The following is a 14,207-nucleotide window of genomic DNA, read 5'->3' on the forward strand; positions in this document are numbered from 1 at the left end:
CTTTCACACTTGAATCTTTCGTCAGGACAAAAGGACTCTTGAAAACTTTGCGGAAAGTAAAACTTTTTCTTGGTAAGTTATTTTTTGTGTTCTGACAAAAAGGTGTGACCTCGCTCACCTGAATAGCTCTAACCCTTTTGGATGTTTTACTAAACCCCTGATTTGTCAAGTTCTCGTTGGGTTTTCAAATAATGAAATTCAGAGTTGGCTGGATGTATGTATAGTAAATAGTTTTATATCTCTGCATATTTAAAGGAAGTAACACACATACTTATCGGAATATGCTCAAACACTGTGGTGATATACGTAACAGCATTGTAAATATATCAGACATAGCTTAGTTGAGAGTAATTTTCTGATGACTTCTGGAAAATAACAAAAACCTATAACATGGTCAAAATACTGATGCATTGAATTACTTACTAAAGACAATAATTGAATCTACTAATGCAATTCACCAAATTAAACTTTTCCGGATTTATTATCATCTATGAAGGGACGTGGTACCCTTGCAACTTCATTCGCTGTATAATTTCTACGTAAAAACGTCTCATTATGGATTACCTTTTGGCGCCACCTATTTTCACGAGAAAAGTTGAACTCTCTCTCTCTCTCTCTCTCTCTCTCTCTCTCTCTCTCTCTCTCTCTCTCTCTCTCTCTCTCTCTCTCTCTCTGGTGCACGTGCGTGTGTATGTGTGTGTGCGTATCTGTATATAGAATTGACACAATAAATTATGTAGAATAATAACGAGAAAATAAAAATGGCCAGTAATCCTGGCAGCTGTTGCGGCATTTAAACAGCCTTTGTACAATGCAGAATTGATTACACAGCTACAAAACTTGTATCTGACACCGTTGTTATATATGGGGCTCTTCCTTACCGGAGTTCTGCCTGTAGTGTTTAGAAAGGGAAATGCAGCTGTCAAGTTTGGTAATTTTTGTAAATGGATGTTATGATCAAAGGCTGACAGGTCTCCTGTATTGGCTACCTGAACCTTTTACTATATTTAATACTTCTTATCCTTTGCACGGATAATCTTCTAAAAGGTAAACACAGGTCTCATTAATATCTTCCTTGTATGGTTAGTCAATAAAGTTCCAAAAGAATCCTGGGGCAGGGCGACACTGTTGGCAGGGTATAGGACCCTGATTTTTTTTTCTTCCTCCGTTTTCTCTTTATCTTTATTAGAAGTACATCATCATGGAATATTGAAACGAACAAAACTGGAAGAACCTATGAGTCCTACTTTCACGAATCGTGTACATCGACCTAGAAAAGATAGTTCTTCTTAAATTAGTTTACTATCTGGCATTGCATGAAAATCAAATTCTTCCAAGGTACTCAAGAGGGCGTTCCCCAGCTATGTACACTCGGCAAGAAAAGTGAAGATACAGTTTTTTTTAAAATCTTCGGACATATATTGCTCAATAATGCGACATCTGGCAACTTTAGAAAGGGGAGGAGCTTCAGTCTTAGTGTGTTGGTTTTTTGCTTGACCTCCTATAACTTTCAATCATATTCTACGATTCTGACATCATTGATACTTAAATGCAGTAGTAAGCTTTACAGTATTCGTTCAAATTGTAATTTGCAGCGACAGTTCTGAGCAAACTAAACATTTTTCGACTTAACCTACCAATTAACCTTACACAAATGAAATTTATGACACCACAATGAACGGAATGCTTGCATAATCGGAAACGCGATCTTCCATAGTGAAATCAAGAATTAAATTTGAGCAATGTCCAAGGAAAAACGTGGGGAACAATAAAGGAACGAATGCAATGTTACGAAAAGAGAGAGAGAGAGAGTTGCTGTTGTGTAAGCCTAGGCCTACAGTATATGTAGAGCTACTCATTTCATTATTTTTTTTCTTTTAGAGATTGAGCGATACTATATTTGTATAGTATGTTTTAGCAATGGAGAGAGAGAGAGAGAGAGAGAGAGAGAGAGAGAGAGAGAGAGAGAGAAAGAAACTATGGTGACGTCAAGAAACATCCAGTTACTTGTGTTTTCCCGCCGAATCGCTCCACACATCATAGAGAACGCTCTTGTGGATTTAAATAGATTTGGTCATCTTACCGTAGCTGTCGCAACATGTACTGCCATTAATTCCAGCTGACTTTAACACCGTGAAATACAAATATGAATGTGTAAAATTAAAGAAATTATCATTATCTCGTATGATGATGCAATAATAAGCCTGTCCATAACGGAAAACGAGTAAATATTGCCGTTCTGATAAATAGTACTACACCGAGATATCCACACACTATCTTTTAGATCTCTATGAACGAAGTCATCTGAGAAATTCTGATTACTTCGGACATGCGTGGTGTTTTTAAGTATCTGAACGTTTTTGTTTTGCAGATTTAACATATATGATATAATTTGCATTGTATTTTCATATTCTAGGGTAAATTTACCGAGATTATGTGTTTTCTGTAAGAAAAAAAATTAAAATTCGATGAACGAAATCTAAAGAAAACTGTATCTTCACTTTACTTGCCGAGTGTACATGGCATGTACTGCCTCTAAATACTTAATCCCAAAGCAAAGGGACAAGAAGGGAATTTGCTTATGGGAGCTCAGTGCGTTGTGTCGTGGTTATTTCAAGGTATGGAAACAGAGAAGCTGCAAAATAAATAACCATTTATTAGTTTTGAAGAAATATGAAGATGAGCCATGTATAAATTTTGATCCTGGATAGAGCATGCATTAAACGTGATCTTATATCATAAATGGATACAACTAAAATGTAACCGTTAATTTTCCGACTTCGTCGGAAAAACCAAATGAATATCCGTAGGATACGGTATATGTCTGGCAACCTCAACTCATAAGAGTTTCCTGTTGTTATTATTATTATTATTATTATTATTATTATTATTATTATTATTATTATTATTATTATTATTATTATTACCCAAAAGCCCTTTAGAACAGAAGGCCAATTTGATAAAAAGAAAAAGTAAGATGAAGATAAGAGACGCCTTATTTAATAACGAAACTGTCAAGTGCATAATATTGAACAATTGAAAAAGTGATGTAATCAGAAAAGATCAAAAAGCATACATTCGTTAAATAGACAGAGTGTTTTAATTTACTATAAAAAAAGACTGACATTGTCAACACCATTCAGGTTTCGCGAATGGTTTCCGACAACGAAGATGAAATGAATGAACTATAATGAGGTCTTGACACTGCATAATTCTCAGATCGTCAGCGCTGCTGCAGTAAGGTAATACCCAGATGAAAAAGAGAGAGATTGGGTTTGTGGCTCGCCACCTTGTTCCATTTATACACACACACACACACATATATATATATATATATATATATATATATATATATATATATATATATATATATATATATATATATATATCTTATACATATTTATACTGTTTATGTGTGTATGTGTACATACATATATAATTATATATATATATATATATATATATATATATATATATATATATATATATATATATATATATGTATATAGAAGAGGGTTGCTAGCCGCAAGCCCAATCTCTCTTTCTCATCGCAGCAGCGGTGACGATCTGAGAATTATGTAATGTAAAGACCACTACAGTGCATTCATTTCATCTTTGTTGCCGGGAGCCATTCACTAAACCTGAACTGCTGTGGAGCATGTCAGTCCTTCTTACCAGTGATTTAAAACACCCTATTTAATATGTATTATATTTTTACCCTTTTGTAAAGGATGTTTATATATTTTTACAATCTTAGTTTATTATTTGTTGAGTTATACGCCTTTTTACCTCCCTCGTGTTTTTATTTTTTCTCATACTGACCTAATTTAACTGGATTTGGACGACAATAATAATAATAATAATAATAATAATAATAATAATAATAATAATAATAATAAGAAAAAGAAACGAGAACCGAATATTCTTCCTCTCAGAAGCGAGCAATGAGCAAGAAAATTTCCATTTAAATAGAAGAATCGAATATCTCGGCGTTTCCCTTTCTAATCATTTTTTTCTTCTCTCTCTTTGTCTCTCCATAAAAGGGCTGTGGGAGTTCTCCATAATCTTCCTCTCCTGACACACAACAAGTTTTTTAATAATGGGAAATGGGATCACCTGTCACCCAATTTGGGCGAAAGTCGGTGGAACTAACTTAAGGAAATTATATGTCGAGTTCATCAGGAAAAGTTCAACTTAGTTTTAGGAGCGTTCAATCAACTCCCGGAATGGTAACGGGAAGGCCGAGGGATTGTGCTGGCCATCCCGTTGACAGCGAATGAACGCGACTCATTCCCGTCGGGACGGGGGCCTTTTGTTTTCAACAATGACATTTTTTCTTGGCATTTATTTTTTTAAGAAAATGATACCGATAAGGTTATGGAAATAAGATTTCATGACATGAATTTTTTTTTTTTTTTTTTTTTTTTTTTATTAAGAAAATGATAGCGGTAGGAAAATAAGACTTCATTGCTGTGGAAAACTTTTCTTGGTTTTTTATTAAGAAATTAATACCGATAGCGTGAAAGAAATAATTCATGATAGAAAATTTATTGGGGCTTCTTTCTTAAGAAAATTGTACTGATAGCGTTAGGGAAATAAGACTACATTATATGAAAATTTTTTCTTGTTTTCTTTTCTCAAGAAAATGGTACAGATGCATTTTTGAAATAGACTTCATGATGTGAAAAAATTTTTCTTGATTTTTTTAGAATGCTATAAAGGTAGGCTTTATGGAAATAAGATTTAGTGATGTGAAAAAATTTTCTTGGATTTTTTCCTAAGAAAATGATACCAATAGAGTTATGGAAACGGACTTCACGATAGAAACAAAACATTTTTCTTGCTCTTTCTTAATAAAATAATATACCGAAAACGCCATGGAAATAAGACCGAATGCTATGAACATTTATTTTTACTTTTTTTTTATAAAATGATATAGATAGCGTTATGGAAATAAGACTTCGTGCTAAGAATAATTTTCTTGTCTTTTTTCTCAAGAAAACTGTACCTATAGCGTTATGGAAATAAGACTTCGTTCTATGAACAATTTTCTTGACTTTTTTCTTAAGAAAATGTTGCTGATAACGTTATCGAAATAAGATTACATGACATAAAAAAATTTTATTGGATTTTTTCTTAAGAAAATAGTACCGATAGCATTATGGAGTAAGACCTCATGTTATGAAAATTTTTGTTCTTTCTTAAGAAAATGATACCGATAGCGATTTGGAAATGAGATTTCATTATACACAGAAGTATTGCCTTCAAGTAAACATTTAAGTACTACGAAGGGAAAAATACCGAATTTCCTGGCATATTTTTATGTGCCTTCATCAAGAGGCTACTAATCAATGCTATTATATATTTTTTTTTAAAGTACTGGTATCAATAACATAATTTTATTATATTATTATTATCATTAATCTTAGTGTTATTCCGTTCTTTGTCGTTGTAGATCGTAATGTTTTTCTATTATTATTTTACACATCTCATAAAAACGTCAGCTAATTCAGATCTTCAAAAGTTGGGGATTCGTAAAAGATGATCCGGAATCCGTCTCAAAGGAATCGACTCTCATCACACATTCCCAATTTTGCATTTCAAAAGAGAAGAATCATTCAGGAGTTATTAATTACCATAAATTCACCCTATCCACGTGTTTTTACATACGGGATCCAGGGCGTGAGCTTCATAAACTAGACTTTTTTCGCTACCGAGAAATTGATTTAACTTTTTCGCACCCTTTTTTTAATTAACTTTCCCCCTTCATAATTAATGGTACGGTTAAGGACTACTTGATCATATTACTTTCTCGTAATGAATATGGACGACCGCCCCCCCACCCCCCCAACCCTTCCTCTCCAGTATCTTCACCCCTTCCGGCACAACGGAGCCCATACAACGTTTTCCTGACCACTTCCTTTTTCTTTCTCTCTCTCTTGTTTCCTTTTTACGAACCTATGGAAGATTGTCATCCTCTCGTGGCCGTCTCTCCATTCGAGATATGTAATGAATTACGGCAGAAGACAGCAAATAGACAGACATTCACACACACACACACACACACGCACAGAGAGAGAGAGAGAGAGAGAGAGAGAGAGAGAGAGAGAGAGTCTATATGAATATTTCATGTCTGTTCATTTGAAAGCTCTCTTACGCTCTTGTGCCACTGAGTAAGAGAGAAACTCTTGGACGACTTAATGAGGTTTTTAACCCTCCGCCTAAAAACTCCTAGAATTTCCTGCCTCCTAGAGGTGGTTTGTTGATTTAGGATTCAAGGACCGAGGTAGAAGTGCACCCACCTCATAATGGTTATTATAAAATTCCTCTCTCTTTTTTTATTTTTTATCTTTTGCTTTTATTTGATGTAAAATATTATAAGATCGCCGTAATGGTGTGCATGTAGGGTGATGAATATAACCAGTTGATTAGTTCGACTAGAGACTGAATGAAGATAAAGATTATGAATTGATGTCATAATGTGACTGAGGCCCTTTCATCCTGGTGTCACTGTCATGTGTGTGTGTATGTGTGTGTGTATATATATATATATATATATATATATATATATATATATATATATATATATATATATATATATATATATATATATATATATATATATATATATATATATATATATATATATATAGAGAGAGAGAGAGAGAGAGAGAGAGAGAGAGAGAGAGAGAGAGAGAGAGAGAGAGAGAGAGAGAGACACACACACACACACACATATATATATATATATATATATATATATATATATATATATATATATATATATATATATATATATATATATATATATCTGGTAGACTAGTTTCTAAAAAGAATTGCATGACAAAACATGTTCCACTGTTTCTAAGTGAATGGATACCACATGCTCCGTTATTTACCAAAGAATGGCTGTCAGGTACTCTAACACGGATCCCACTTTCCCTTCCTGTCCAGGTTTTCGGCTGCTTCCTAGCCTGGGAAACCAGGCACGTCAGTATCCCGGCTCTCAACGACTCCAAATACATCGGCTTCAGCGTGTACAACGTGGTCATCATGTGCGTCATCAGCGCTCCGATATCCTACGTCCTCAGCGATAAACAGGATGTCTGCTACCTCATCATTTCGATTTTCATCATCTTCTGCACCACTGGGACGCTTTGCCTCGTTTTTGTGCCCAAGGTAAGTGATGAGCTTTTGGGAATTTATGATTGAATCCTTTTTTTACTTTTCTGTGTTCATGTGATCCGCTGTGTTATGAGTTTGGAAGTTTTATATCTGTCTTTTTTCTCTATGTCTGTCTATCCTCCATCTATCTATACATACATATAAATATATATATATATATATATATATATATATATATATATATATATATAATATATATATATATATATATATATATATATATATATATATATATATATATATATATATATATATATATATATATATATATATATATATATATATATATATATATATATATATGTATATATATATATATATATATATATATATATATGTATATATATATATATATATATATATATATATATATATATATATATGTGTGTGTGTGTGTGTGTTGTGTTTTGTATGTATGTATAGAAATGTATTTCCTTGCTGGACAACAATCATCGGATAACTTTATTATCTGACGGCTTTTCTCGCTCACGGTGTTTTTTTTTTTTTTTTCCTAATTCCTAAAAATTTCTACCGTTGAGGAATTTAGCTATTGTTTCGCTCTACTTTCATACTCAATCTTTCTCTTCTAGCTTCTTATGTTAGTTGCCATGAGGGACTTGCTAGTTCAAAGTATAAGTGTATCGCGCTTATCGGTTCATTATAGAGAATGATCACAGTACAGTCTCTAATTATTTATGTGCATATCAGCTTGTGAGGTATAGATTCGCAGCACCTTCGTGATTGTTTTTTTATTTAGCAATAATTAATAAAGGGGGTTACTGTTTAGATCTTTTTCAACTTATATTTGGTAAAGTTTTGGTCATACTTCCTTCCGGAACACGCGCTTGGGCAGAATATCGAGTCAAAGAATATCGATCGATACATTCGTTATGTAAAGTTCATACGCAAAGTACACAAAAGGAAAACAGATAAACAAAAAAGGGAAACGCATTGTGCAAAAATCAAAGACGCGAGAGAAAGGGGTTGGTGGATGTGTTTAAAAGAGATAGAGGGAAAGAAAATAAGAGGTGGGGAGGAGGGAGACTAAAAACGAAAAAAGGGCCGTCCTTTTCATCTGCGAAGAGACAAAAGTCGAACTTTGATGAAAGAAAACCGAGGAATGGAAATGTCTGAGGTAAGAAATGGAGGCTCTCCAGTCACTTCAAACTCGAGTCCTTAGGGAAAGACAAAGTTTACAGACTTTGGCTTCAAACCACTTTCACACACGCCAAACTCACGAGGAAAGGCATTGATTTATAGCGGCGACAGCTAATACTCATTCTTCACCAGACCTTCGTTCCATTTTATGTTTGTTCTATTTCGGGTGAGCATTTTCTGTCCTTGCCTTTAGGCATCGTCATAAGGGAAATATGTGAAAATGTGTGTAATGATAAAGATATCTGTAAGAAAGCTTATTTTTGCTAGTTTATTTTTACCATATTCTCTATTTTCATATTCCCCTTTAGGTAAGGTCTTTAGTTCAGTTCGTTTGATTTTCCATTTGTTTGATAGCAGGGTTACGCAAAAAAGGCTATAAGCGAATATTTGCGAAACTTTTACGGAAAATCGTTTGTGATTAGAATTTAGGGAAGACAGAAATTGAGCTTTTGAAGAGGAGGTACGTTTGATGGCAGCTTGATTAAATTAGCAATGTCCCTGTGTCGAAAATTCGTAAGGGGATCACATTTACAATTAATATACTCCTCTCTTATTGCCACCACAAATTTTACCTACCCTTCTCAGCGGCCCCCTTCCCCCCTGCCGTGGCCACCATCCACGTCCAAACCCCTAATAAACAGAAAAACTTAGGAGCATTTTCAAAACACCCGAATAGTGTATTCTAATGCAAGAGTTTTGAATATCTCAAGAATATACAAGGACTTGTAATATAATTATTATTCTCTTTTATTTATGTTTCCCTGAAATTCCTGAGTGAAAAAAGCATAAAAAATTTATCTCACCATTTCCTATTAGTTTTTCCTTTACAAAATTATTTTGAAATAATAAAATCATATATGAATGAAGTATAAAAAAAACGTAATTACCTTCTGGTACATTTTTGATCTAAAAAAAAGTTGGAATCCCTCTTGGTTAATTAGCTGAAGGATGTTACAGTTCCTTCCGTGATAATATTTATCACTTAATTTAACCCTCTTTTATTCCTAATGACATGTTCCGGAAGTAGGGTATAAATCAGACTGAACACGTAAGAAACGTTTTAGCATAAATTTGATCTTGAGATATTGCAACAAGATGCAAATTAAAGGTTCAAGAGAGGAATGTCGGGATTCCAAGTTTGGGCGAAAAAAAGGCTATAATCTTTGACAATGAAATTCCTGAATTACCTTTGTATGCGAGGGCTTTTACTTATTCATTTTCTCTTTTTATATTATTTATTTTGACTTTGTTTCATGCATACGCATACATACACTCATATCCACAACGACATGCATAGACATTATATATATATATATATATATATATATATATATATATATATATATATATATATATATATATATATATATATATATATATATATATATATATATATATATAATTATATATATATTTAATTATATATATATACATATATAGTGCCGGTTTAAGATTAGAAAAGAGCCAACTGGCATTCCTATAAAAAAAATTTTATATTGCTATATTTCAACGTAGTTGCCCTGAACATTATGGGCGTTTATCGTACCATGCGACAAGTACTGTAAATTTTGGGGCCACCCACCTCTGTCAGGTGCTCATTCAGAAAAGCAGTGACTGTTTCCTTCAGTGATGTACAGTTCTAGCATGGAATGAAAGCTGGGTTTTTTTCTTACGTTACCACCGAGGACTTGCGTCAGTTAGTGGAATGATATTACCCAGTTTCGACATACAAACAAAGGAAGAACGCTTGGAAAGTCATAATCAACTGTTTTCTGAGACCAAAAATGAAAAAAAAAATGCTCCTTGTCGAGTTAATGCCTCATTGAGCAACTGTCAGTTAAAGATATTCCATTATTTGTTATCCTTGAGGAGCTTCTTATTTCTTGTAAAACAAGAGATTTTTCGTTATGTGTTTTTGCCGTTGTGATTAAAGTGAAATACTCTATTTGTTTCGTCCTACATTAATAATGACTTACTATTTCAATAAACTTTGCAAGTGAATCTAGTCCGATTATTACATTTAATCTTCGTAGTCTTACTTTGCATCACGGCGATGTCAAGCCATGTTGCAAAAGTTCTAACGCAAGGGCAAATGAACATGATAGTTTATCACCTTCAAGCGCTAATGAAATCATTTATGTGCAGTGGTAAATCATCGCTTATGTTCAACGTGTTTCTTCCTTTTGTTATCACACCGAGGACAGTTACTGCTTGCAAGATGGAATAAGTAGGGTAGAAATGGATGAAAAAGAAATACTGAAATAAACTAAGTGAGAAAATGAGTCCAGCAAAGAAGGTTCTTTTTATATTTTACCAGTTATTTCTTTTCTAAAGTTTATCGCAAACAGCCTCAATCTTTGACATTTTGCAGTTGCCTTCATAACTTACTTTTTCAAGACAATAATATTCAATTAATAGACCGACTGTCAAGTACAGCAGCACAGCGTTTGAACTGTTCCATCATACCAGTTGTGTACTCTTGTCATGATCCACCATTCTTTGACAATGGCAATCAAAAATGACCATATTATTGAATTGGTAATTAAAACAGTATGGAATCCGACCTGCTCCTTAATTCCAGCTGTGTACGTCAGTTATAAAATATGACTCTGTTCCATCATTCGGTCTGACCCAAAAATAACCTGCTAATCGTAACTTCCTTTTCGCACGACCCTCACCACTTAGTTTACGTTCTTCCAAGACGAAAATACTGTCGATTTTGGAAGCGCGGCTTATTTTTCCAAACTCTCTTCATTCTTTCGCGACGCCTCCTCAAGATGGCTTAGAGCATCCTTCTGCGTATTACGAGTCCTCTTTGAGCTCTGTTTCCAGACCTGAGGCACGACTGCGACCTTTGGTAAATAATGGAAGACATCTCGCCGAAATTGGTAGCAGATCTCTAACCAAGCTACAAATGGGCATTGGCTCCTCACGGAGGATAATAACAACAAGGGAGGAAGGGGAACCTGATGAGGGTCTCTAAGCCCTGTGGAAAAGCACGTACTAATACACCTGAAATAAGTTAGGGAAAAATGACGAAGGGGACCAGTAAGCCTTAGAAGGACACTCACTAGCGGGATCACAAAAACCACGCTCTTACACACACACACACACACACACACATTATATATATATATATATATATATATATATATATATATATATATATATATATATATATATATATTTATAAACAAGTAATCGCAAATCGAGTTGCCATTACTACAAGAGCGATCAAATACAAATACTTATATAGTACAGGATTTAAGTAAATCTATTTAACATATCTTTTGAGTAACTATGATTTAAAACTAATCTGGTTTTGTGAGAGTAATGAAATAACAGTTCTGATGTCCACAGGGCAAGAAATTAGTCATGGAATCAGTATGTATATATATATGACTAATATCTTGCCCCTGTTGATATCAGAAATGTTATTTCATTACACTGACTTCACCAGATTAGTTTTAAATCACAATTACTCAAACGATATGTTAAATAGATTTACTCAAATCCTGTATTACATAAGTATTTGTGTTTGATCGCTCTCATAGTAATGTTAACTCCATTTGCGATTAGTTGTTAATAGAAAAAAATATTGATTACTAAAACCCCTGGATACTAAAACTATCTTTTGTTATTTCTGGTGACCGATGTTACGAGTGTTTCTAGTCATATGAAAACGTTTGTTCGTGAATCATATAGTTTTTCTGAGTGCCTTCAGATAATAAAGGACCTTTCACACCGCGTTAAATTGAACTGGATCTCTTTCTAGCAGAAGTTTCTGCTGTGTAATGCTGTGTTTGTGACTTCATTGGCACCTCTGACAACATTATTATAATCACAGAACTGTGTGATTAATTTTTTTCTGATGATGAATATCCACTCTGGGTTATAATGATATTGGTTGTAGAAAGAAGTAACTTGACTTTCCTTCGACGTGCCGCGATATAATCTGATTATAATCTGAAGAACAGTTTTTCATTGCTTCTTTTACTAATCATCAGTTACCTCTTGTTTACTGTATGTAGATAATACTATAGCTGTTTGCTTGTTTATCTTAATTGTTTTACCCGTATGTTACTAAATTTTCTCTTCTCAATGCTCATTGAATTTTTCATATTTTTTCACGCATAAGTATTCTATTATGTAGCCCAATACCTGCGAGACAATTACCTATTTGGCTTCTTCACTGTGAATACAAGTTCATTTTTTATAATAATAAAATATAGTATTTACTTATTAGCTCCTTTTCCCTCCAGGTTTACATTCCCGTTCCTACTTCGGACCATCTCCAGATTTTTATTTTTACACTTTTCTTTTTCTGCATATCACCTCACTTCCTCTTTATTATACATAAAAATACATCTAAAATATAAGTGCATATTAACTATCAAGCTGTCTGTCAAAACTGATAAAAAAAAACATGCATTCAATTCATTAAGAAGTATCACGTACAATAATAAACTCAGAGGATTATAATTTCCCACAAATATACCATAAAAACTTGATTTTCCTTTTGCCAGTCTTCAGCTGATTAGCCACGCCTAACATTGCAGTGCCTTTGGAAGATTCTCCAATAACGGTTTTCTATATTTGTTTTCCAGATCATTGAGCTTCGACGAAATCCTCAGGGTACGATGGAGAGACCGAAGATACGGCCTTCCATGAAGCCCCCGAAAAGTGCCGACAGTGATTCTGACGTATCCGACCTCCACGAGCAAATCAAAAAAGCGGAGAGTGACAGACAAGTCTTCATTCGTACGCTCAGAGAAAGGGAACAAGAGCTACAAGTAAATCGCGTCTTGTTTTCTTTTCTTTTCTATCTGTTTGGATTGCGTTATTGTTCGATCTATTTTCGTTTTCGCTGGACAGAGGAACACGTGTTCATGATGCTTTCTCTTTTTTGTGATTTTTCTCTCTATTTTCGTTGTCATAAGTTGGTTACTTCGCTTAGTCTGTCTTCAGTCTAAGAAATATCTTCTATCATCTGCGGTGCTTGCGAGGTTCCAATTGTTTCTTTACTGATTACAACGTACCAAGAAACCTTAACGCTTAATTATTAGTTGTAACAACTTCCCATTCCCAAAATGAGAGTGTGTATTCACTTTTTTGTGTGAATATTATCTTGCAGATGCTGATAGAGCAGTTAGGAGACGAAGCGCTGGCGGAAGTGGAGGGCCAAGACTCACGAGTCGGCAGAAGACCATCGAAACCTAGATCCATAGAAAGAATCAGGATAGAAGGTGGGCCAAGGACCGGTAAGACGTTTCTTTCAGGTATAGAGAATGGACTAAACGAAACCTTGTAGATGTAATTTACAGTCTGTTAGACGGAGAGAGAGAGAGAGAGAGAGAGAATCAAAGACAAACTAGAAAACACTAGATTCAGAAATATCAGACAGAAGAACGGACTTAACATGACGCGCAGAAAAGAAGGAAGATTATGCTAAGAAAAGTACTTTACCAAGTGCACATTATTTCACTGACATATACAGATTCCTAGCTGTAAGACACTGTGATAGACTGTACGGCTATACAGACGACAGACAAACTCATTATGTTCACCGGTTCACGGTGATGTATTCCAACATTCATCGTTTGGAATGAATGATGGGTTGAAACATCGATAGAATCAACAAACTCCTCACCATTTGACCTTTGATGTAGCCTCACTGTATGCGAGTAAAGTTGAGTGCAAAACGGGAATGGAATTCTGCATAAAGTTGTGAGATAAAATGAATCCTGAAACCCCCCCCCAAAAAAAAAAAAGACAAATCAGTTGCAAAAGTTATGTAAAACTGAATGAGTTGCACGGGCATGGATGCGTTTCTTTGCTTTCGTAACCTGAAGGACTGCTGACAT

At 34.3% G+C, this 14,207-nt stretch overlaps 1 protein-coding gene across 10 annotated transcripts in view; it reads left to right on the forward strand.

Annotated features, from left to right (window-relative positions):
* Nucleotides 1-14,207, forward strand: part of GABA-B-R2 (gamma-aminobutyric acid type B receptor subunit 2) — a 366,199-nt gene that overhangs the window by 336,380 nt on the left and 15,612 nt on the right. For 7 of the 10 annotated variants that reach the window (XM_067088075.1, XM_067088072.1, XM_067088066.1 and 4 more), the window contains 3 exons: nt 6,955-7,179; nt 12,951-13,136; nt 13,478-13,604. In XM_067088075.1, coding sequence (XP_066944176.1) covers nt 6,955-7,179; nt 12,951-13,136; nt 13,478-13,604 — 538 coding nt within the window. The remainder of the gene's footprint in view (nt 1-6,954; nt 7,180-12,950; nt 13,137-13,477; nt 13,605-14,207) is intronic. The other 3 variants (XM_067088074.1, XM_067088068.1, XM_067088073.1) reach the window with 1 other exon arrangement.

Source organism: Macrobrachium rosenbergii, chromosome 44 (genome assembly GCF_040412425.1).
Source record: "Macrobrachium rosenbergii isolate ZJJX-2024 chromosome 44, ASM4041242v1, whole genome shotgun sequence".
Taxonomy (NCBI): Eukaryota; Metazoa; Arthropoda; class Malacostraca; order Decapoda; family Palaemonidae; genus Macrobrachium; species Macrobrachium rosenbergii.